This window comes from Rutilus rutilus (assembly GCF_951802725.1).
Source record: "Rutilus rutilus genome assembly, chromosome: 12".
In the NCBI taxonomy this organism is placed as follows: Eukaryota; Metazoa; Chordata; class Actinopteri; order Cypriniformes; family Leuciscidae; genus Rutilus; species Rutilus rutilus.
Genome location: NC_140217.1, coordinates 1,337,765 through 1,361,571, shown reverse-complemented (window position 1 = coordinate 1,361,571; position 23,807 = coordinate 1,337,765). Strand labels below are relative to the sequence as shown.

Sequence of the window (23,807 nt, the reverse complement as noted above, 5' to 3'; positions counted from 1 at the left end):
CCCTCAATCCTTCTCTCTCAAGCTGAGATCATCTGAAATTCACCCAAAAATCTATATGGTTTAAATGTGAACAATTATAATACAGTTTTTTACATGTTTGGTATCATTTGAAATGTCTCAGTGCGACTGGTACAAATGTCTCATTCCCAAAGAAGTAAACCAAAAGGTAATAACGTTTTTTAAGAGTTTAGAGATAACTCACACACAGAGGAGGGTGTGTCTTCCAGGCAACTCTGAATGCAAATTCCTAATGTTAGCAAATGTTTCCATGTGAAAGAAGGCTCAGGGCGATTTGTAGCTCAGATTAGCCCGTGATGCGGAGTGTGGGCAAAACACTTTGCATCATGTATTTTATAATGTCAGGTTTGCATCTTCTCTCTTTATTCCAGAGCATTTGATGTTTTGTATTTATTATCTTTGGACTGATTATGAATTGGCATGACACATTTACCTGACATAATAAATTAGGATAGGACCCTCTTGAAAATGAGATGTTGCATCTCAAGAGGCTATCCTTTAATAAATAAATTCAATTCAAATTGTTTCATTTGCTTTTATTCTGACTGACTCTGAAATTGTTTTCCCAAGTAGATTAAACGGATTCATATGTTCCCGCAAGTCTGCGTCAGATTAGTGACGACTAATATTTGGCACCAATTCAAGTGTACATGGTTTGCAAAGACAAGAAGTGAATTTGCATTTAGAACAGCAAATAAAAATACCTAAATCTGGGTGTGTCTCGCCTCTGTTTTAATGTAATGTTACTTTAGATAAGTGTACGTGGAAAACCATGGCTTGGCCCATCCAAAGCTAATATAAGAGGAGTCAGAAAAAAGCTTAAATGGAATTAAATTACTTTGCCACGCAGAAAGACAGTAATGCGCAGAGACCTTCACCCGCTCTATCGGGAAACCGCCTTTGGGTCGATCTAGACGGGCTTACACTAGGTACTGCAATTACTTTTTTAGGGAATAAAACTGTATTGTAACACAGTACTTCAATTATCAAATATTTTGTATCAAATGAATCAAAAGTGAGAGCAAAGACATGAATAATGTTATAATGTATTTCAAATCAATGCTGATCTTTTTAACTTTCTATTCATCAAAGAATCCTGAGAAATAAAATGTAGCATGTTTTCCACAAGCACAACTGTTTTCAACATTGATAATAACCAGAAATGTTTCTTGAGCTGTAAATCAGCATACCTGTTTAAGCAAGTTGATACTGTCATTTTATCAACATTTTAAAAATGGCACTTATTATGATACAGCTTTGCACTGGCTTAGGGCTGCACAATATATCGAAATTATCGAAAATGTCGCAAATGTATATATTGCGATATGCATATCGCAACAGCTTGCAATAACTGGAGTCATGAACAAAAGACAAAGAGAAAATCACTCACTGCTCTTGGCTGAATAACTTTTGTAGCTTTAATAAGAATCAGTATAGGCTATATTTAATTCATACAGTGAAAACTAAGCATTATTTTTACATTTGATTATTCAGTTCCCTTTCGAGAGGTCTCTCGTATTGCGTAAGCTTACGCTATGGGAAAAACTCCATTTCTCAAGAATATTGAAGCCAAATGTTTTAAAATGCAGTACAGCTGCACAGCAAACACTTAGCTTGAGCGCGAACAGCGATCATTGGCTGTGCTGCGCTAACTGCACGAACCAATGGCGAGGCGGCTAGAATGCACAAACCAATCAGGCTGCTTGGCGCCTCAGCGTGACATAGCCCGCCAGAAAGGGCACGGCTTATATCTATAAGAGAGCCCATTTTCGCCTATTTTGTCAGATTTAATCTCCTTCAGCGAGTCTTCACTTCGCTGACCTCCGGAATAGAAGCCATCGCCGCCGTCAAAAAGGCCTTTTCAGCGGAATACGCACCTGCTACGCTGTATGGGCCCATCCCTGCGTGCCTCGCTCTCTCCCAGAGAAACCCCCTTGCCGGTCCTGTTCACACAGGCGGACCAGCGCCCCTCCCAGCGAGTGGCCGGTCTCGTCTCTTTTGGGGCATCTGAACACGAGGAATGGACGGGCTCCGTGCTTGACCCCGCCCCCTCAACACAAGCTAGCATGAGTGACGTGCGGTCCAGCCTCGAAGAAGAAGCAGTGGCCGCACACCTCTGCCCGCCCACCGCCGCAGGATGGAAGGCTAAGGGGACTCACCCGTCTAAGCCTTGCCGCGCCTTGACGGTGCTTGAACGGTATCTCTGGTTAAACCTAACAGAGATGAAGGATGCGGATAGGGCAGCCTTTCTCGACTCCCCGATTTCCACGACCAGTTTGTTCGGACCAGCAGTCAAGGGCTTCGCCGAGCGCTACACCGAGGCTCAGAAAGCGCCGCAGGCTATGCGCCACTTTCTCCCTAAGCACTCCAGCTCTGCTTCGGGCCATCACAAAATGGCGCCGCCTCGTCAGTCACTGAAGTCAATGTGCCGGTCTCCCATCCTCACCCAGTGACTGAGGTGCTCTCGTTCTGCGTAACGTCAGCAGCCCCCGGAGCGTCGGGGACCCCGACCCAAGATTGTGTTGGACTCGAGCCTCGAAAGCCTTCCTAGCCACGACGGCAGGAAGAAAGAGGAGGTGTTCAAGTCCCGCTGTGGCCAGACCACCCTCCAAGAAAGCTCTCACTTTTTCTCCACTCCCCTCTATTCAGGAGGCTGGAGATGCATCTGCTGCAGTAAACGCGCCTGTTTCGAAACACGCACACCTGCAAACAAACACCGTTTTTACGGCGACCCAAATAGAGCACAAAAAGAGCATTTGTCTGTCTGTTTTCACTCCAGCTCATGCTGGTTGTGTAATAAATGTGCATCAGGTGCACACCTCTGCACATAAACACTGTTCCCAAAGTTTCACAAGCACAAAGCAGCTGGGCTGCCGGGTCCCCTTCACAGAGAGGCCCCTCCCCAGACATCATTCAACCCCTAGCTATGCGGGCCAAGGCCAGGGAGGCCATCCCCGGTATATCAGAATGGGTTTTGAAGTTTTACAGTTCATTCGCAGACCCCCACACTTCCGGGCCGTGGTTGAGACAATAGTGAGAAGCGACGTGGCCCACGTCCTTCACACCGAAGTATCAAAACTGTTAGCAAAAGGGCCAATAGAACCTGTCCCATCGCCTCAGAAAAAGTCAGGCTTTTACAGCCGCTACTTTCTCGTTGTAAAAAAGGGTGGCGGCCTCAGGCCCATCCTAGATCTCAGACACCTGAACAAAGCGCTGATGACGCACCCATTCAGGATGCTAATGACCAAACAAATCCTCGCGCAAATTTGCCCGGGGGATTGGTTTTTCTCAGTGGATCTGAAAGATGCTTATTTTCACATCCAAATATCGCCCCATCACAGGCCATTCTTGAGATTCGGTCTATCTTTAGCACCCCGTACATTTACGAAGTGCATGGATGCAGCGCTCGCCCCCCTGGGACAATGGGGAGTGTGAGTGTTGAACTACCTCGACGATTGGCTGGTTATAGCACAATCGCGGGCACAGTTAATAACTCACAGATCCTGGATCCTCAGCCATTTGGAATGTCTGGGTCTCAGAATCAATGCTTCCAAGAGCGCACTGTCTCCCAGCCGGAACATTTCCTTCCTGGGAACAGTCATAGACTCTATACAAATGAGAGTGCGGCTTTCGACAGAGCGCAGTTTCAGAGGATGTTAGGCCTCATGGCCTCGGCATCATCAGTACTCCAGCTAGGTCTTCTGTACATGCGTACAAACTTTTCTCCTATATCTGAGGGGACACCACGTCTTGGTCCGAACGGACAACATGTCGGTGGTCTCCTTCATAAATCGCCAGGGCAGACTCAGGTCCAAGAACCTGTACGCCATGGCCAAAATGGCCTTTTGATATGGGCTCAGCACAACCTGCGCTCGCTGAGAGCGGCACACGAGTCAGGCATTCTGAATCAGGGTGCGGATATGCTATCCAGAGACAAAGTTCCCTCAGGGGAATGGTCACTTCATCCAAGAGTGGTTCAGCTAATCTGGAGCATCTTCGGCAAGGCAGAGGTCGACCTCTTCGCCTCAGAAGACAACTCTCACTGCCGAACATTTTTCTCCAAGGACAGGGATGTGCTCGCCCACATTTGGCCAAGCTGCCCGCTGTATGCATTTCCCCCGATCTCGATGCTTCCTCAGGTCATAGATCAGATCAGGGAGAGCAAGTGTGCTGTGCTTTTGATAGCCCCCCTCTGGAAAAACCAGCTATGGTTCTCCGAGTTGACTCAGCTGTTAGAAACAGCCCCATGGCCGGTTCCGCTGTCGAGAGACCTCCTCTCACAGGCGAACGGAGGGATCTGGCACCCCCGTCCCGACTTGTGGGCCCTTCATGTATGGCCCCTCAACGGGTACCCGGGGACCTCCCAGAAGGGGTGTTGAGAACTATTACTGAAGCTAGAGTGCCTTCAACCAGGCGGCTTTACGCTTTAAAATGGTCAGTGTTCTCCAGCTGGTGTACAGCCAAGAACCTGGACCCATACTCATGCGAAGGTCCCACGGAGCTCTCCTGCTTACAGGAGCTTCTAGACGAGTGGTGCTCCCCGTCCACGCTCAAAGTATACGTTGCAGCATTCCACGTTAATGTGGCTGGGCAATCACTAGGAAAAAGCGACCTGGTCGTACGCTTCCTTAAAGGGGCCAGAAGGTTAAACCCACCGCGGTCCCCCTCCGTGCCTGTCTGGGTCCTCTCCTTGGTCCTGGAGGACATGAAAAAAGCCCAGTTTGAGCTGCTTCAGCTCACTGACCTGAAGCCTCTTTCACTCAAAACTGCTGGCGTGAGTAGTGAGTAGTGCTGCCTGCCTTGAGTTTGGGCCTAACGACTCCAGAGTCGTCCTTAAGCCAAGGCATGTATGTCCCTAAAGTGCTCTCCACTTCGTTTATAGCACAGGTGATTTCACTCTCAGCTCTTCCCTCGAAGACGAAGGAGATGCGAATTTGCTCTGCCCAGTTAGGCTACCAAATATCTAAAAATTCTTAAATCAAGATGCAATTCTTAAACCTTAATATATTGTCTATAAGTGAGTTTTTGCATAAAACAAGCTAAATTATCTACCAATGGGGTAAGAAAAATAATATTGTTTCAGTTTGAATTAAGATTATTTTTCTTACCCCATTGGCAGATAATTGTACTTTTTACAAGCAACAACTCTCTTAATTTTTCTTTATTCCCCCAGAAAACAAGCAATAATATCTTATGCAATTTTACTCATCTAGTAAATGCATCTTGATTTAAGAATTTTCAGATATTTCAACTAGAATCAAGACAAAAATTATAAGTAAGAAAAGCATTTTATTAATTTTTTGCAGTGAAATCAGTATTTGGACACTTCAGTCACACTTCAAAAATGTCACTGAAGAAAAAATATGACAAGAAATGCACAAACAAAACATTTGATGACAGAAATCTGATAAATCAAGCTCAGAGAGAAGCTCTTGCGTTGTTTGTTTGACATAAACACACTGTACATCTCTTCACCTGACGGCCGTCCAGCAGTGCTGATATGTCTTCATACAGGTGTGGATCCAGAGACGGGTCGGTTCTGACGGGTTCTGATGAAGCAGGACGAGGGGGAATCACTTCATATATTGGAGAAGGAACAGGAACGTTTCTCTGAACTGTTTCTGCCTCTTTGATTGGGTTGTTTTGGGACTGGCGGGGGAGGCCTTACCTAATACACATCAACGTTCAAAAGCAATAATGAAAACTATCAATGTGACTGAACTGTTGTGATTTTACTTCTCTTTCTTGACTCATTATCTGATTAGAATGTTGAATGTTTTACACAAAACTAGATGCGTTGCATTCATTCCGTATCGCATAGCATACAAACTTTAAAAGGTTAGACATAGTTGGAATACCGTGTTTTCAAATGTTTGGGTAAGTAAGCTTTGTTTTTTACTGCAGCGTCTCATGCATGATTTGACATTATAAAAATGCGGCACTAAAGTCAAAATGATAAAACTTTTTAAAGTCCCCCTTGTGGTGAAAATCAAGTTTTGAATGTTGTTTATGTGTCTATGTGGTGTTTTTAATATGCTTTAAGACAAAGCATGTGTAAATTCATAAGTCGACACCATTGCTGAGTATTTCCTCCTTAAAACTGCAGTGAACCAAAGACAGTCTCAGTGTTTCTGACGTCACAAACTACCTTGTAACCAATCAGATCAACGTGTGATCGTCAACCAGTGGATCTCTGAGGTGAGTGAGTGAGTGAGTGGAGGCGGGGCTCATTTGCATATTCATAGAACCGCATATACTAAATGAGGCAAGGGTGTTGAGTTACATTCAAGATATTTTAAGACGTGATGATTTTTTTCTCTCAAGAAAAAAACGTTTAAATATGTAATTTTGGTGATCAAAGATGAGTTTTAAGGGATTAAATTACTGACTACAGGAGGACTTAAAAAAAAAAAAAGCATCTCTAGAACCCTACAGACCCCAAACCTTTGAACAATAGTTAAATAGTGAGCAAGCATCCAATAGTGAAAAAACTCCAGATGTGGTAAAGCACTAAAGCGCATGTATTCAATTTACATATTAAAACTAGTGCATGAAATGGCAAATGTAAATTATATAACTGAATTATCATTTTCATTTTGCACCAAACGTTGCACAAATGTAATGGAAAATGTATATTTAAATACACAAATGCATTGCCATTAATTACTCCTTATGGAATGAATTAAATACATGACAACATTAAAATACACATGACATTATATTAATTCAATCAAACACAATTCAACTTTTTATTACTTTTTATTACTATTACTTTGACACTTTTGCAAGGATATAGCACAAGAATACATGGCTACATATGCAAAATTATAAGAAACTGCACAAGGCCGCCCTCTAGCCACCATTAATGAAGCAACAGTTTGTTCACCATTATACAATAGTTAGTTTATCTTTTATTGTCTCCCTTAGGAGAAATTTGTCTTGGGCAATCGAGAGAGCAGGTCAACTTACAACAGTTCACTATACAGTTACACTTCATCCAACACCAAACACATAACATCTCAAATGACATACATCAATCATTATATTACACTATACCTACACTTAAGACATGACACATTACCCATCTACCCTCACACAGATCATTTTTTATTATTCAATAATTTAACTGAAAGTGGAATTAGAGAGAATTTATTCAAGTTATAGATTGGTACCCTATATCTCCTGCTTGAGCTCATACTCATAAAGATTATGGCTTGGGGAAAAAAGCTCTATATAAATTTAACGAATTAACACCAATTTTTTCAATAATCACAATATTGTAACACCACTCCTGTCCGGTCACGCCTCATATCCCTTCTGAGAGCAGTTTACTTCTCAGGTCCATCATCTCTTTCAGACCGGCATTAATCTGTCCTGCCACCTCACAAATCTGCTGGGAAAATTTGGTCCTTGACTCTTTCTTGAGCTTTTGGGAATCTTTTTCACTAAAGAAAATATTCATGCCAAGGGCAAAGCCCTGAATCACACCTGAGGATTTGTTCATCACGCTGAGGGTAGCTGATGATGTGCTTGCTATCTCAACTAGCTCCACGATCTTTGCAGATTTCACGTTCACACGTTTTAGCGTCAGCAGGTCATATTTTTTGAGGTTCTCCACCTCTCTGTTGATATCTCTTAAGTAAACCTCAATATCCCTCATCTCACTTTGGTACTCTTTCAAGATCGATTCCACCTTTTTCCTAACCTGCTTTGTTTTGACTTTCTTGGTGATGGCGGCCGATGCGCCGGTGACCCCGCCGGCGGCCGCGACCCCGACCCCGAGCGCGGCGACCGCTAGGGACGCGCCCATAGTCGCGGGAGCTAGCAGGACTCCGGCTACGACCGCCGCTCCGCCAACCGCTCCGGTCGTTCCTCCGGTGATCCTGGCGATTCTCGTCCCTTTCTTCGTCTTGTCCAGGGCTGCAGCCACGGCCTCCAGCTCAGAGATCTGTCTTTGCAGAGAGCTTGCACAAAACGGCAGACGAGAAACATAGCACTTAAGAGCTTTCTCAAAACTTTCTCCTCTGTCCATGAAGACCCTGCAAGACAAAAGTGAGTTGCAGCATAAATGAAGCAGGCTCTCGTCCTATTGTTGAAATATATGAAAGGAATAATTGAGGACAGGCCATTGAATTATTAGAAAAATAATGCACACCTGAGGTGGTAATGCTCACATGTAGCGGAGTTACACCAAGGGTGTGCATTATTTTTAATTCAAAGGCCAATTATTCCACTTATACTACGGGTTACCACACCTCAAAACATTGTTCAGATTATGTATTTCAAGACATTTGTCAGGTTTTTGTCCTTAAAATTGTCTTGTGTGTAGGACTAATTTCTTACGCATCTCATCCCAAGCCTCCGTTGTTAATACCAAAACATAATTCTAGAGCTAACAGATGTTTGAGCCACTGATAGCAGACTAATTTTGATTGTCAGAACGTTGCGCTTAGTTGCGATTTATTCTTGGTTGGCAAGCCACCCACGCTCGCTACCTGGATTTTTCTCTGGCTGCCCGTCTGTGTCAGCGCCTCCCATGGATCAAGTTAAACTCTCCACTCCTGCTAACCCGTCGGACTCGCAGTCGCGTGCATGCACTCATCGCCGCGAGGGATACCCATCCCTTCTGCGTAGTATTCATGGAGTTTAAGCACGCGGAAGAAGCACTTTCACTACCAGGAAACTGCAGCCATTGCCTCGCTCTGCCTAGGAAGCTTCTTCGTCGTGGGCTTACGGTTGCTTCTACCCAAAGCACGGACGAACAGTACGACTCGGATGTTGGAGTGGGTGAAAGCGTTGTAGCTCTGGGGACCTCCACTGCTCTCGCTGTACGAGCTCTAAATGTTTCCTCCCTCCTCTCAGCCTACCAGGCTGAGCTGTTGGAGGACATGAGTAAACATTTGGAGACAGGCTCACCATCGCCTACACTTTGGAAGGAGAGTGTGACTGTGAACGACCTCGACCTTCACAACGCCCGCCGGTGGACATTCTATGGCCCTGTCAGTTGTGGGGGAACGCGCCCTCTTGCTGAATCTCCCTGGTCTGCCCGACAGTGAGAAAGGTTGCATAGCCGGAGCCCCAGTGGAACCTGGCGAGGCTCTTTTTGGCCCTGCTGTTGCCCTCATCCAACAACGGTGTGATGATAAAAAGAAGGAGGATAAGGCGTTTATACTGTGCCTACCTAGGAAAGCCACTCCACATCAGCCCCCCTGACGGCCCCCTCAGGGCCCTGCCATGGGACGGCCGTATCACAACACAGCCAGACCCAAGGCTCGCAGCAGCCCAACCAGCCATCTAAGCCCTGGGGTAGGATGTCTTTCGCTGCGGCCGACCAACAAGCCCACCAACTCTACCCCTTCGGACGGGAAGAGGAAGAGGCCTAACTGATGTTCAGCTCCAGGGGCTTCTCTGTCCAGGTTTTCAGGCTAGCAGCCCATTGGATGCAAGTTTGAGTTTCCACCCCCCTTTACCTAAGAAGAGTAAGTTCTCAACTCGAGGGCCCCTTTTCCCTAATTTTCTGCCTTGCTTGCAGGGGCATCATGTGCTGGTGCACTGCGACACCACGACAGCTGTAGCACATCTCCACTGCCTGGAGGGGATAAGCTCCTCCAAGCTTCATGCTCTCGCTCACAGGCTGTTAATATGGAGCAGGCGGCACTTTCTGTCGTTACGGGCGACCATGTCCCGGGCATACTGAACAGTGGCACAGACCACTTGTCAAGGGGAAACTCTCTCTACATGGACTGGCCATCCTCCGATAGTGGGTCTCCTGTGGAGGAGGTTCGGCCAGGTAGATCTCTTCGCCTCGCGCAAAAACGGCCATGTTCTTCTCGCTATGGGACGAGGGCTCCCCCCACGTGTTATCGCCACCATTCAGAGTGCCAGAGCCTCTTCTACACGTTCCCTATACGATTGTAAGTAGCGTGTTCAAAGAGTGGTGTGAAGGGCGACGGTTAACATCATATCAGTGCTCAATAACTGATATTGTAAGCGTTTTGCAGAACCTTATGGATAGTGGAAGATCTTTTTCTACTATTAAGGCCTATTTAGAAGCTATCGCTGCATGTCATGTGGGGTTCGACAGCGCTACGGTGGGGCAACACCCCCTTATTCCTAGATTTATGATGGGTGTCTCAACAGCCATTTGAGCCCCTGGGAAATATTTCACTTATGCTTCTGTCTTTCAAGACAGCTCTGCTCCTGGCCTTGGCATCAGCCAAACGTGTCGGTGATTTGCATGCACTCTCCGTTCATTTCCCGTGCACTAAATTCTCTCTCAGTGGAGATAAGGTTTTTCTCAGGCCCAACCCGGCCTTTATGTCGAAATGCATCCCGGCTTTCACGTGTGAGGTGATTGAGCTTTCCACTCTTCACCCACCTCCACAGAGGGTTGAACACTCTGTGTCCTGTACTTGCCTTGCGGGTTTACTTAGACAGGACCAGCTCGTTTAGAAAAAGCGACCAGCTTTTCATCTCTTGGGCCTCCCCCTGCACTTAGGGAACCCCATTTCCAAGCAGCGCCTCTCTCATTGGCATTTGTCTCTCACAGCGAAACCGGTGTTACGAACAGTAACCTATTGTTTCTGTGTGAGTGTCTGTATGTACTGTGTGCTTGAGCAGGAGAAAGAGAGCATGTACTTTCTGTAATAATAAAACGTAATTTTGAGGCAAAAAACATGGAAATAATTTGTCATTTTTATCCTACTGTTTACCATATTAATTTGCTGTGTCAGTGTCGTTGTGAGATTTGGTTCTTTTGCTGTGGTCGGCTATAAGGACCTTTGAAAACACTGAAATCATTTGGTGAAGTGATATGGAACTGTAATGCGTTCGAGATCTGACTTGAACTACTTTAGCCGTGTGTTTCTCTGAAAATAATTGCACACCTTAGAACGTTTGTCAACCAATCAGAATCAAGCATTCAACAGCCCTGTAGTATAAATATACAGTATATATATATATAGTACAGATAAAAGAATTTACTTTACCGGAAGTCTGAATCGGAAACCCCTGAGCGATCTGTAGATCCTCCTGACATAAAAAAATAAAAAAATTTGATTCAGTGTCTCAGTGAGAGAAAGAGTGGAAATTTAAATTTGACCATTACACACAAAAAATACCACATAATTCAGCCTTAACTTATTCTAGTGTCTGCTGGATAATTAAGTTGGTATTAGAAGGCATAAAATGGATTATTTCTTATCATAAAGTGCCTACTCAAACAAAGACAAATTCATTAATGTAATTATAATAAAGGCATTAAAATGTAGCATGGAGCGTTTTGTGTTTGTCTCTTACTCAGATTGTTCCCCTCTTGTGAGATGTTTCTGTCCTGAAAGAGAGCAAAGCTTCAGTCTTCAGTCTTTGTTATTCAGACACAGCTTTAGTCACATATGTCTGAATGTCTCTACATCCGGTACAAAATATCAAATCAAGTGTCGTTTATAAAGAAAGATGCACAAACACTTTACAGTAGGTTTGAGATGCTAAACAAATAGATGTATGTTGAAGATTAAGACAGTATTGTCAGTCAGTGGATGATGTTGATAGTTAATATTATCCTCTACAGTTTTGAGGTGAACTTGATCACCAAAACACCAGCTGATTCAAACATGAGAAGTGACACTTGACCTGATAAATGACGATCAGACGATTTTAGAATCGCTAGAAATGTTTCAGGAAAGTAAAACACCTGCGAGTCCTGAAATCCTCCACGATCCGGCGGAGCTGCGATGAGAAGGATGTTCTTCTGTATTTTCACCTGGAAACACAATAATGTCTTGTTTTAACACTGTGTTTATTTCAAACACCTCAAAGCAGATCCAGTCAACTATTTTCTAGCTATTTATTCCATTATAGCTGTAGCTGAATATAAGTTTTCTTTCCATTTTCTGCAGAGTTCAGTGGCTTGCATTACCCTGCTGACTGATCCGTGTTCACTGTAGTGGTTCTGAGCAGCCTGTAGGTGGCGCTCTCCGCTCTGAGGAGACTCATCCATCCCCATCAACTGCAATGAGAATAATCAACATTTTAATGTGTGGTAAGACAATGTTGCAGAACATGAGTTTCTTTGTGAAGGGATTCAGTTGTTCACTTTCTTTTGGAACGAAATGACGTCCCCTTTCCCAAGTGCCCTTCAAGGGCGCAACAACACCGTTTGGAAATCACACAAAGTTTAGTTTCAACCTTAAATAAATGCACCTGATCCAGCTAATCAAGTCCTTAAGGCTCATTTAAAAACTAGTGTGTTGGAGCAAAGTTGGTTCTACAGGAATTGACTACATTTGAAGAGGATCAAAAAAGTTAATCAAAGTTTTCCTAAGACAAGAACGGCTATCGTTCAAAATTCATGTATAACTTTGATGAAAGGTTTTGATCCACTTCAGGTGTTGACTACTGTGGTCTGACTGGTTTCGCTGCTCATTCAGCTGATAAGACATATCAACCTAACACTGCAGTCTTTCACTTTCAATACACAATCAAAAGCTTGAAAAAAATTTCTGATAATCAATGTGTAATTTTCAAATCTGAAATTTTCTGATAATCATTAAAGATGAATGATTCTCTCACCTTCTGGGGTCCTGGAGCACATTTCATTACTGGGAAAGGAGGAGCAAAAGGCTGTAGAACAGATCAGAAAATGATTCAAGAGCGCTGGAAGATCCTGAACTTCAAAGCCACACTGAGCCCTTAAAAAACACGGATCAAAGCAGCGTTTCTAACGTCCACACTCACGGGAGTGTGTGTAGTTCACTAGTGTGTTTATGTTTGGAGTTTTCTTCTTCTCTTTTAGATTTCGATATTAAGCATTTCAGTGAAAATGTTATCATATATGTACTTATGTTATCATTTACATTTCTATAGCCTATATTATCATGATATTATACCTGTAGAAATATAAACGGTGTAATAAACATAACATGACATGAACTTTTAAGGGTTTCCATCATGGGATCATTTTAAGGATTTTGTTTTTACTCACTTTTAATTTGAATTACATTTTATTAGTTTAACAGCTCGTAAACATACTTCATCACTTTTCTTATCACAAAAAATAATTATTAGTATTAGTATTATGCAATCATTTTTGGGCATTAGGAATTCTACAAACCTGATTAAAGAACCCTAGAGTTCCATATAGAACCCCATTAAACTTTTTCTTAAGAGTCGGAACACAAACATCAATGCCAGTGGAAACACGCGCTCAACAACATTAAATTGTATGAAATACACAGACATTTTTAAGTTGAACACTTACGTTTGCCATCTGTAGATGTGTAATGCTCGAGGTCTTGCTTCTGTGTGTCTGCAGTGCGTGAGAGACGAGCTCTTCTACAACAATCTCAGTCATAAGTCATGCAGAATATGTGCCTGTTCTCAGTTCAAAATACGATTATAAATTAGCTTGTTTTTCAAAATATGTAACGCAAGTTACTTTGTTCTCCGATTTATTGACTGGCGCCTTATTAGTTCTAGACTAAATGTGAGCATGCATTTACTCATCTCACTTGCACAGAAACAGGTTCAGTATTCCTCAAAATGAATAACAACAGTCAAATGCAAACTCAATAACAGGCAAACCTGCAATAATTAAATGTGGAATAATTCAAATATACTTTATGTATTTATTCTCACTTTATTCAGAATAACAGGCAAACCTGCAATAATTGAATCTGAAATAATTCAAATATACTTTATATTTAATCTAACTTTATTAACCAATGTCTTTGCTGACATCCATTGACCCAATTCAATAATACGAATGTGCAAAAATCAGATCAGGGTGTCCAAACATCAGCATCCCTGTTTTAGCAAGTTGATATTCTCATTTTTTCAACATGTTAAATATGGCACTAATTATGATACAGCTTTGCACTGGCTGTTAGATGATATTTAAACATCAAATCTCTCCTCTTTTAAGACGTTCACGCATTTTGTTGTTATAGACCCAACAGAGAAGTGAAAGCTGTCTGAAATCCTACCTGGCAACAGCGCACTTTTGACCTGAAAATCCCTGTCCGATTCCTGACGAGACAAAATCATTCCTCATCAAACCTGATCTCAGCATCACTGAGGAGGATTTAAGAGAGTGTGGAAAACCTTTACCGTCAAGCTGGAGGACGAGAGACGATTCCCCTTCGCTGCACAAACATCTCTTCCAGCCTGAAGATTCACACAAATGAATTATTAATGCAGTGTGATTGAAATAAAATAAAGCAGCCCCCAAACCTGTATTTGGACACTTCAGTCACACTTCAAAAATATGACAAGAAATGCACAAACAAAACATTTGATGACAGAAATCTGATAAATCAAGCTCAGAGAGAAGCTCTTGCGTTGTTTGTTTGACATAAACACACTGTACATCTCTTCACCTGACGGCCGTCCAGCAGTGCTGATATGTCTTCATACAGGTGTGGATCCAGAGACGGGTCGGTTCTGACGGGTTCTGATGAAGCAGGACGAGGGGGAATCACTTCATATATTGGAGAAAAGTCACAGGAACGTTTCTCTGAACTGTTTCTGCCTCTTTGATCAGGTTTTCTTGGGACTGGCGGGGGAGGCCTTACCTAATACACATCAAAACCAGTAATGAAACCTATCAATGTGACTGAACTGTTGTCATTATCTGATTAGAATGTTGAATGATTTACACAAAACTAGATGCGTTGCATTCATTCCATATCGCATAGCATGCAAACTTTAAAAGGTTAGACATAGTTGGAATACCGTGTGTTCAAATGTTTGGGTAAGTAAGCTTTTGTTTATGTAGCAAGGATATCGATCTAAAGTGACAGTAAAGACATTTATAATGTTACAAATGATTATTTCAAATAAATGCTGCTATTTAGAACTTTCTATTCATCAAAGAATCCTGAGGAATAAAATGCATGACGGTTTCCACAGAAATCGGAAACTGTTTCCAACACTGATAATAATCATAAGTGTTTCTTGAACATCAGATCATCATATTAGAGTGATTTCTGAAGGATCATGTGACACTGAAGACTGGAGTAATGATGCTGAAAATTCAGCTTTGATCACAGGAATAAATTACACTTTACTATATATTCACATAAAAAATGTGAATGTATAGTTTCACAATATTACTGGTTTTACTGTATTTTTTATGAAATAAATCCAGCCTTTGAGAGCATAAGGACCGCTTCACCAAGATCTGCGCTACTTTTCTACCACTTTTCAATTTTACCGTCGCGCTCGCGTCTCTTGCAGCGTCTCATGATTAGACGTCCTAAAAATGCGGCACTAAAGTCAAAATGATAAAACTTTTTAACGTCCCCCTGTGGTGAAAATCTAGCGTTTAATGTTGTTTATGTGTCTATGTGGTGTTTTTAATACGCTTTAAGACAAAGCATGTGTAAGTTCATAAGTCGACACCATTGCTGAGTATTTTCTCCTTAAAACTGCAGTGAACCAAAGACAGTCTCAAAAACACGCTTTGAAATCGCTGGTGTTTCTGACGTCACAAACTACCTTGTAACCAATCAGATCAACGTGTGATCGTCAACCAGTGGATCTCTGAGGTTACGTTTACATGTGGCCGGTTATTTCACCGGATTCACCCTCTCCGTTTTCAGAAAAGTGTTTGTTTACACAAACCCGTGTATATGCCGTCAAGAGCATGCCAAACCTGTAGGTGGCAGTGTAACGAGAAGCTCAAGCCCATGTTAGCCAATCAGAATCACGAAAATATAGGTCGCACCTTTTGCAGTGCAAGTTCTGTCGCATACTGTGACGTCGACTGCCTAAAACTCAGTTTTTCTCAGTTTACATGCAAACAGAGTTTTCCAAAATCTCCATCTGGCCGGAGTTTTTTAGAAAGAATCGTTTTCAGAGGCGAATTCTTCGTTTGCGTGTAAACGAGGGGCACTGGAGGCGGGGCTCATTTGCATATCCATAGAACCGCGCATACTAAATGAGGCAAGAGTGTCGAGTTATATTCGAGATATTTTAAGACACAAAGGAGGAAAAAATATTTAGATATGTAATTTTGGTGATCAAACATGAGTTTTAAGGGATAAAATAACTGACTACATGAGGACTTCACATCTCTAGAACCTTACAGACCCCAAACCTTTGAACAATAGTTAAGTAGTGCACAAACTCCACAAACTAAAGCGTGTCATTACAGGTGTGTGTCGGTCCGGCAGAACGGGCTCATATAGAGGAACATCAGCCCGGCGTCCATCACAGCGGATCATCATTCCTCTAGCACACACACATGCAAACACACACTCGACAGCTTTAAAACATTAACAAAGACATCGTCACGTCTATTTGATCTTCATCTCTAAACACATGAATTTTAAAAGACATCAGTCAGAAAAACATGAAGCTCTACACATAATTAGTGATTAATTTTCTTAGTCTTTACTTACAGTCAGATCAGGAGTAAAGCTTCTGTATTTCTTAACTAACAAACGTCACTCAGTTACAAGGCTGCCTAAAGGTGCATCTGTGTTTGTTTCAGTTCTGAGAGACACAGGAGGACTCGTCCATCCAGAAATACTTCATTCTTCTGTTCGATGATGACTGTGAACGTGTCGGGGGGATTCGGGCCCTCAGGCAAACGATTCGTGACTTCAGTTTCACATGATGAACAACAAAATGTGTGTGTTTTATTCACTTCAGTGGTGATGCATGAAAAGAAACATTCTGTTACACAACCAACATTTTCTACAGACGTTCAAAAAACAAGTTATTCAATAAAACACAGTATCTGCGATCCAGCTTCGGTCAGAGATCATTCCAGATGGACGATCCCAGGATTAATATTACTGTCCCACGGGATTAAGTCCTCACAGGCGTTATAGATTTGAGAAATATTCCTTCTGGAACTTCTGGAACTCTTCCTCGGTGAAGACGGATTCCTCAGCCTGTTTTTTGGCGGGTCGATCCGGCTGATGACAAGCGCGGCGACTGGGTTTATTCTCCACAATCTAAACAAAACATACATTTTAAAATCATTTAACACACATAATACATCAGCACTGACTGATAGGGCTTTTCACACTGCGTTTAACCCCGGGTGACCGTCGTTCTGACCCCCGCTTTTAACCCTGGGTAGAGGAATGTTCTAGCGGGATTATAAAACCAGAACTGGATTAGCGCTGTATTAGTGAGGCGTTTAGGCTACGAACGATAACTATAACTAGCGTCCACACTAGGGCTGCACGATTTGGGGAAAATTTCATATTGCGATAATAGAGGTCAATATTGCGATAGCGATATAATAAACAAATGGTTTCATGAGTCAACTTGCTTGGTTCTCAAGGAAAATAAATGCACACACAGATTAGTAATAATCTGCCTAAAGAAAAAAGTTCTTTAGTCAAGAGCAGTGAGCGGCTACTGTGTACTGTCCCTTTAAGACCTGCCGCTGCTGTCAGAGACGCGCCTCAGAAGTCATCACAACTCTTCACGTTCATCATAAGACTACTCTTATGTTATGAAGATACTCGACAAAAAGACATTTTGGCACAATTTTGTGTGTTATTGTTCGTTTAAGCTCGAAAGAGAACTGTATTCTGGCGTGCTCTTTTGTGCGCACGCACGATATTAGCGCGAGTCTTATTAGTGTGTGTCACAGTCAGGACATTCACAGGCAGCGCGTTCATTTTGGCATACATGTGTGTTCGTTCTACCGCTAAAGAGAACTTGATACATGGCGCGCTGTCTGTGCGATACTGGCGGGCTTCTATCTGTGGCTCGTGTGTGTGTATGTGTGTGTCAGGAGGACATTCACTGACAGCGTGTTTTATTTTGGCATACATGTGTGTTCGTTCTACCGCTAAAGAGAACTTGATACATGGCGCGCTGTCTGTGCGATACTGGCGCGCGTCTATCTGTGGCTCGTGTGTGTGTGTGTGTCAGGAGGACATTCACTGACAGCGTGTTCTTTTTTGTCTTATCGCACATGAATGGTTTAAAAGCATTTGCATGAATAGCGGGATCATGTAACACTAGCCAAAGGATGCCACAAATTAACAGATGCTGCGTTAATTGAGCTAATTTGTTTATTTAATATAAAATCGCAGCATTTTGCGTCATATAATCGCGTAGGCTTGACATCGCGATTGCGATAGCGTTACGATTAATCGTGCAGCACTAGTCCACACCATGGAACGTTATCGTTCTGTTTATTATAAGCATTATTATTATTTGTCGTCTGTCTCTTTAAATGCTCGCGCTCTTTAAAAGCACGATGGATTCTGATTGGCTGTCAGTGTTGTTATTCATTAGCTTAGAAAAAAATGCGTGATTCCGCCAATATCATTATTTCTGTGGTGTGGAGTATTCTTTTATATTTAGATATTAAAACTATATCTTTATCGTTATAGTTATCGTCCTTGGCTTGAACGGATCTTTAGAAGGTTACGACTAGATGCTTAGCATTGCTATGAGGCACGTGATTGGTTGGTTGTCTGATGCTTAGCATTAGCATGTTCCCATTTGCTCAAATAGCAAAAGAAAAACTTTTCAAAGCGAGGGAAAAATAGAGAGAGATTAATAACAGAGAGAGATGTTCTCTCCGTCAAAATAGCTTTAGACCATTTATAGAATTTACACAATAGCTTTCTTCTCCTTATCCAGGCATTTATAGTCTAGTTATTTGTGATGTATCAAATCATCTTCAAAAAAAGAAGGAACTCATTCTAGTAAGAGATGGTTTGTTACGCATGTCAAAATAAGTCACTTTTTAAAAAGAAAATTCGCTGCTAAAAGTAACTCCAAATTCCTTCATTTTCCAGTCAAAACATGAACGTGTTTTTGAAAGAGACCACAAATATTTATAAATGAAAATAATTTCCTCCACATTTCCAGTAATGATTTTTACCAGATTGTGATTTGCACGTAAACACGTAAAAATAGGCACTAGTTTATTAGAAGTAATCTAATACTGTAATGTATATTGTTATAAATGTACATAATAAAAATCTTACGATGCTAATGACCGCTAATCACAGTCTGCAAAAACTGTCTACGCTTGTGTGACTTTATACAGGTCATGTGGTGCGCTCGTCCAATCAGTGACACTGACACCGCGAGTATGCAAATGAGCAGGTTAACCCAGATGTTAAACGCGCGTTCCTGAACCCACAGGGTTAACTAGCTGAAGTGTGGAAAGCCCTGTGTTTGATAAACCTGAAGAGATTCAGACCTTGGTTGCGTGGCTGCTTTGAGTTTTATGAGCAGAGGACAGGAAATACTTCAGATTTAGCCCGAGTTTACTCTTCTTCTGTTTCTTTCTGTATTCGTCTGAGGAAAGCAGAAACACTCATCAGCTGGCGCACTAACAGAACGATCAGGTCTGAGGATGAGAGAGTTACCCAGGGCGGATCGGATGTGTTTGTCTTTCACGGTGTTCGTGTTTCTCCTGGAGGATCCTCCGGGCCTCTGGATCTGTCGGAGCCGCTTCTGAACGCCCTGTTTATCGGTGCTGATCCGCTTCATCAGCGCAGACTTACGAGAACTGCTCTTCTTCTGCTTCACTGCGTCTACAGAGGAGGAGGAGGAGGAGGATTAGAGTTTATTGCCATATCAGCATCAGGCTATTACATGGCAGATACACATTAAACATTTAACGGCATAGTACCGTAAAACTTCAAATAATAGCCGAGTCCCAAATAGACGCCTGTCTCTTTCACACGCCTGGTGTGGCTACAGGTCTGGATAAATAAAGGCCGGTCTGTTTTTTAGTTTCGGGTTGTCTCAAAGTTTAGTTTCGGGTTTAGTGTTCGCCTGTCTCAAATAGACGCCTGTCTCAAATATAAGCCGGTGCAGTTCGGCGATTTGGGAAAATAAAAGCCCGGGCTATTATCTGAAGGTGTACGATATCATAAGTAGGTCTATAACAATTAAAACAAACGTAGACGGAAAAAACATCCGGGATCCAGAAGGTATTTTGCAGTTTTTAGTACATTCAAATAATCTTAATTGTACTTTTTTTTTTTTTATTCTTTATTTATATTTTAAATAAAGAAATAAAGAAAGAAAGAGAGAAAAAAAAAAAAAAAATTAAGATTCTTTAAATGTACTAAAAATTACACCACAATGAAGAATGCGTATCTCTCCGTCCCACGGCTCTCTGATCACGGTCTGGCTCATCTTATGCCGTCCTACAGGCAGGAACTGAATCAGCTAAACCTGTAATAAGGACTGTATAAGATGTGCTAATGCAGCAGAGGATCTACAGGCCGGCTTCGCTTGCACTGACTGGACTGTTTTTGAAGCTGCTGACGCCGATCTGGACGAGCTCACAGATACTGCATTCCTACCAGGACATTCTTATCATTCACTTATGATAAACCATGGTCTACTGGGAAACTCAAACAGCTTCGTCAATGTCATGCCAAAGAGGATGCTTACAGAAGTGGGGGAAAAATCTTGTATAACCAGAGCAGACACAGACTGACAAAGGAGATCAGCGCTGCTAAAAGAAGCTACTCTGTAAAGCTGAAAGACCAGTTTTCATCCAGCGACCCGGCGTCAGTCCCGAGAGGCCTGAGGAACCAGTCACCACCCCCCCCGATCTGTGGAGAACCAACAACGTGCTGATGATTTAAATTCATTCCACATGCCGGTTTGAGAAGCCCGGTCTCACACCCGCTCTGATCCGCACTTCACACACATCACCTCTCCTGAGCTGGAGCTCTGTGTGGAGGACGTGAGCCGAGTCTTCATAAAGCAGAAGACCAGGAAAGCTTCAGACCGCATCTCATCTGCTTGTTTAAAAGCCTGCGCTGACCAGCTGACCCGCTGACCCCAGTCTTCACGCAGATCGTCAACACATCACTGGAGGAGTGTGAAGTTCCCTGCCGCTTCAAACGCTCCTCCACTACAGACCCGTCGCTCTCACGTCTGTGGTCATGAAGTCGACTGAAAGACTGGTGTTGGCCCACCTGAAGGACATCACTGGACCCCTTCAGTTTGCAGACACAGCAAACAGGTCTGTGGATGATGCGGTCAACATGGGACTGCTCTATATCCTGCCACATCTCCACAGACCTGGGACCTTATAAGCAACTTATCTGTGGACTTAAGTTCTGCCTTCAATACCATCATGCCTGATCTTCTCACAGCCAAACGGACCCAGCTCTCCATGCCGACTGGGGACTCTCACCATCAGCACCGGCGCCGCCCAGGGGTGCGTTCCCACGGCTCTTCTCCCTGTGCACTAATGACTGCACTTCTAATGACTGCACTTCTAATGACTGCACTTCTAATGACTGCACTTCTAATGACTGCACTTCTAATGACTGCGGGTGCAATCCTCACAGACTCCACTCGCCCTGGACGCCGCCGGTGTGAACCGGTACCGTCGGCGACTCCGATCACGGGCCACTAGAACATCTAGACACAGGAACAGGTTCTTCCCACAGGCATTTAGTGCAATATCTTCTTAACTCAGGTTATATTTATATTTATCCAATATTCAAAATACTGTAAATATGTTCATAAGCTGTAAATGTTTAATCTGACTAAACCCAACTATGACCTTGTACTTTTTTCATATTTTTATATTTATTCCTAGAATTTGTATCACTATGTTTCTTGTTGTATTTGTATGTGTGTATGTGCACTGGAGGCTTCAGTACTAGGAACAATTCAGGGCAATAAAGCTCTTTCTGACTCTGATGTGTTATTGTAGACCGTGTGCAATTTGTAGTATTTGGAATCAGCCAAAGGTATTGCATATACTTTTTACTCAAATATAATGCACTAATGGTATATTATTGCTACACTCGCAATTAATTTGTAATGTACTTGTTACACAAATAAAGTAAACTTTAATATCACTAATCAAGCATGTAATTAGGTCCCTACAGGCATATACTTAAAGTTTACTTGAAGTTGTTCCAATTTAGCACACTAAATACACTTAAAGTTATGCTGTACTACAGTTTAATTACAACTAAAATACACTTAGTACAAAATTAGTTGTTCCAGAATAGCACACTTCAAGTTAACTAATCCTTAACACACTTGAAGATAATTATAGTCTGGCTGCATGTATCCTTTATTATATATTTTTTTCACCAAGGAATACTAGCCGTCTAGATCAAACAACGATAAATTACCTCTCTCGCTGAACAGTTCAAGTCCCCTTCGGATCAGTGATGCTGACATGATCAAGCTGGTGAAAATAAATGTAGATAAATGTATAAAGTACTATAAAGCGTTGGGTGTTTTCAAGCTAACATGTGAATTCATCGCGTGCGCCACAACATTGAGTCGACCGGGAAACACGAGCTCCAGAAACAAGGTTCCGCCTGTAGATTAAAGCAGCGCTGGAACGCTCTCAAAACTAGCGTTCAGACAAGGTTCGCTCAAAGTTATAAACAAACCTTCGTTCATATAGTAATCTGGTCTTTAATAATGTTCTAAAAACGTTAGCACAAAAACAAAGGAACAAAAAAAGTAACGTTTGTTTTCTGAAATATTTTAGTTTGATGTTTGTCCAAAGTTCCGGTCCGAGAACATTCAGAAATAACATTTTCATTACGGGAAGGGTTAGTAAAACGTTCTTAGAAGAATATTTTTGTTGGGAAGTTTCTGTTCATATTTAAATGCTTTAGTGTGGCCATCTATCTATCTATCTATCTATCTATCTATCTATCTATCTATCTATCTATCTATCTATCTATCTATCTATCTATCTATCTATCTATCTATCCATCTATTGTGGAAGATTTTCCCCTACGCACAGACTTAAGTTTACTTGGGCAAAAAGAGAACAGTATTTATAGAATAAGAGCATGGCAAAGGTGACATGATTCATTACTTCATTTTTCTCCAATATGATTTGTTATTATTCAGCAAACTCTTCTGTTACTAAGTAGAAGCTTTGTTATTCAAAGTCATGAGTTTATATTAAAACATCTGTCTAGTTTCACTTCCCCTTTTGTTATATTCGGACATGATTAAGATACACTGACTGACCTTGACCAAAGTGTTTGGAAACATTTCAGGTTTCGAAAGCATATAATTGTTAATCCGGCAAGAAAAATAAATGTTAGTTATGATTAATTTAAAAATCTATCTATCTATCTATCTATCTATCTATCTATCTATCTATCTATCTATCTATCTATCTATCTATCTATCTCTTTATCTATCTATCTCTCTATCTCTCTATCTATCTCTCTATCTATCTATCTATCTCTCTATCTATCTCTCTATCTATCTATCTCTCTCTCTATCTATCTATCTATCTATCTATCTATCTCTCTCTCTATCTATCTCTCTATCTATCTATCTCTCTCTGTCTCTCTATCTATCTCTCTATCTATCTATCTCTCTATCTATCTATCTATCTATCTATCTATCTATCTATCTATCTATCTATCTATCTCTCTATCTATCTATCTATCTATCTATCTATCTATCTCTCTATCTATCTATCTATCTATCTATCTATCTATCTATCTATCTATCTCTCTCTCTCTCTATCTATCTATCTATCTATCTATCTATCTATCTATCTATCTATCTATCTATCTATCTATCTATCTATCTATCTATCTATCTATCTATCTATCTATCTATCTATCCTGTGCTGTCGCTTCCTGCTCTAAATATGGTTTTGTAATTTTCTGCTCAACAATAACCTTGTCTCTGCAGAGACTTTCACCACAAAGTCTGGCATGTTCACGTTGTATTAGATCACACAGAATCAGAGAGGTCAGACTGAAATGGACTTCCAGAAATGCTTTCTGAATATGATTTCAAACCACATTCAAATGAAGCTCAAAAAACCTTTCCAT

The 23,807-nt window shown here is 41.9% G+C and overlaps 2 protein-coding genes across 2 annotated transcripts; both read right to left on the bottom strand.

Moving 5' to 3' along the window:
* Positions 1-6,793: 6,793 nt before the first annotated feature.
* On the bottom strand, positions 6,794-16,495 carry LOC311301607 (uncharacterized protein). The gene is made up of 12 exons (XM_084426857.1): positions 16,419-16,495; positions 16,170-16,248; positions 14,394-14,588; positions 14,125-14,181; positions 14,001-14,043; positions 13,277-13,350; positions 12,589-12,639; positions 11,936-12,025; positions 11,711-11,779; positions 11,317-11,350; positions 11,007-11,049; positions 6,794-8,057 (listed from the first exon to the last, which is right to left on the bottom strand). The coding sequence occupies exons 2-12, from the start codon at positions 16,242-16,244 to the stop codon at positions 7,325-7,327; spliced, it is 1,464 nt and encodes a 487-aa protein (XP_084282983.1). The 5' UTR covers positions 16,245-16,248; positions 16,419-16,495; the 3' UTR covers positions 6,794-7,324.
* Positions 16,390-22,350, bottom strand: rps19bp1 (ribosomal protein S19 binding protein 1). Its single transcript, XM_084426858.1, has 4 exons — positions 22,122-22,350; positions 19,371-19,538; positions 19,202-19,299; positions 16,390-16,979 (listed from the first exon to the last, which is right to left on the bottom strand). Exons 1-4 carry the CDS (start codon positions 22,168-22,170, stop codon positions 16,848-16,850), a joined length of 447 nt encoding a protein of 148 aa, XP_084282984.1. The 5' UTR covers positions 22,171-22,350; the 3' UTR covers positions 16,390-16,847.
* Between the last annotated feature and the right edge of the window lie 1,457 nt (positions 22,351-23,807).

What these genes read in the sequence shown, in the direction of transcription:
- LOC311301607 (XM_084426857.1), bottom strand. Translation starts at nt 16,244, where the DNA reads ATGATGATCCGCTGTGATGGACGCCGGGCTGATGTTCCTCTATATGAG. An exon ending in GTGCTCCAGGACCCCAGAAG is followed by an intron (nt 12,026 to 12,588) that starts GTGAGAGAATCA and finishes TTCTCATTGCAG; the next exon opens with TTGATGGGGATGGATGAGTC. An exon ending in ACAAGAGGGGAACAATCTGA is followed by an intron (nt 11,050 to 11,316) that starts GTAAGAGACAAA and finishes TTTTTATGTCAG; the next exon opens with GAGGATCTACAGATCGCTCA.
- rps19bp1 (XM_084426858.1), bottom strand. Translation starts at nt 22,170, where the DNA reads ATGTCAGCATCACTGATCCGAAGGGGACTTGAACTGTTCAGCGAGAGA. An exon ending in ACACATCCGATCCGCCCTGG is followed by an intron (nt 19,300 to 19,370) that starts GTAACTCTCTCA and finishes TGCTTTCCTCAG; the next exon opens with ACGAATACAGAAAGAAACAG. An exon ending in AAAGCAGCCACGCAACCAAG is followed by an intron (nt 16,980 to 19,201) that starts GTCTGAATCTCT and finishes TGTTTTGTTTAG; the next exon opens with ATTGTGGAGAATAAACCCAG.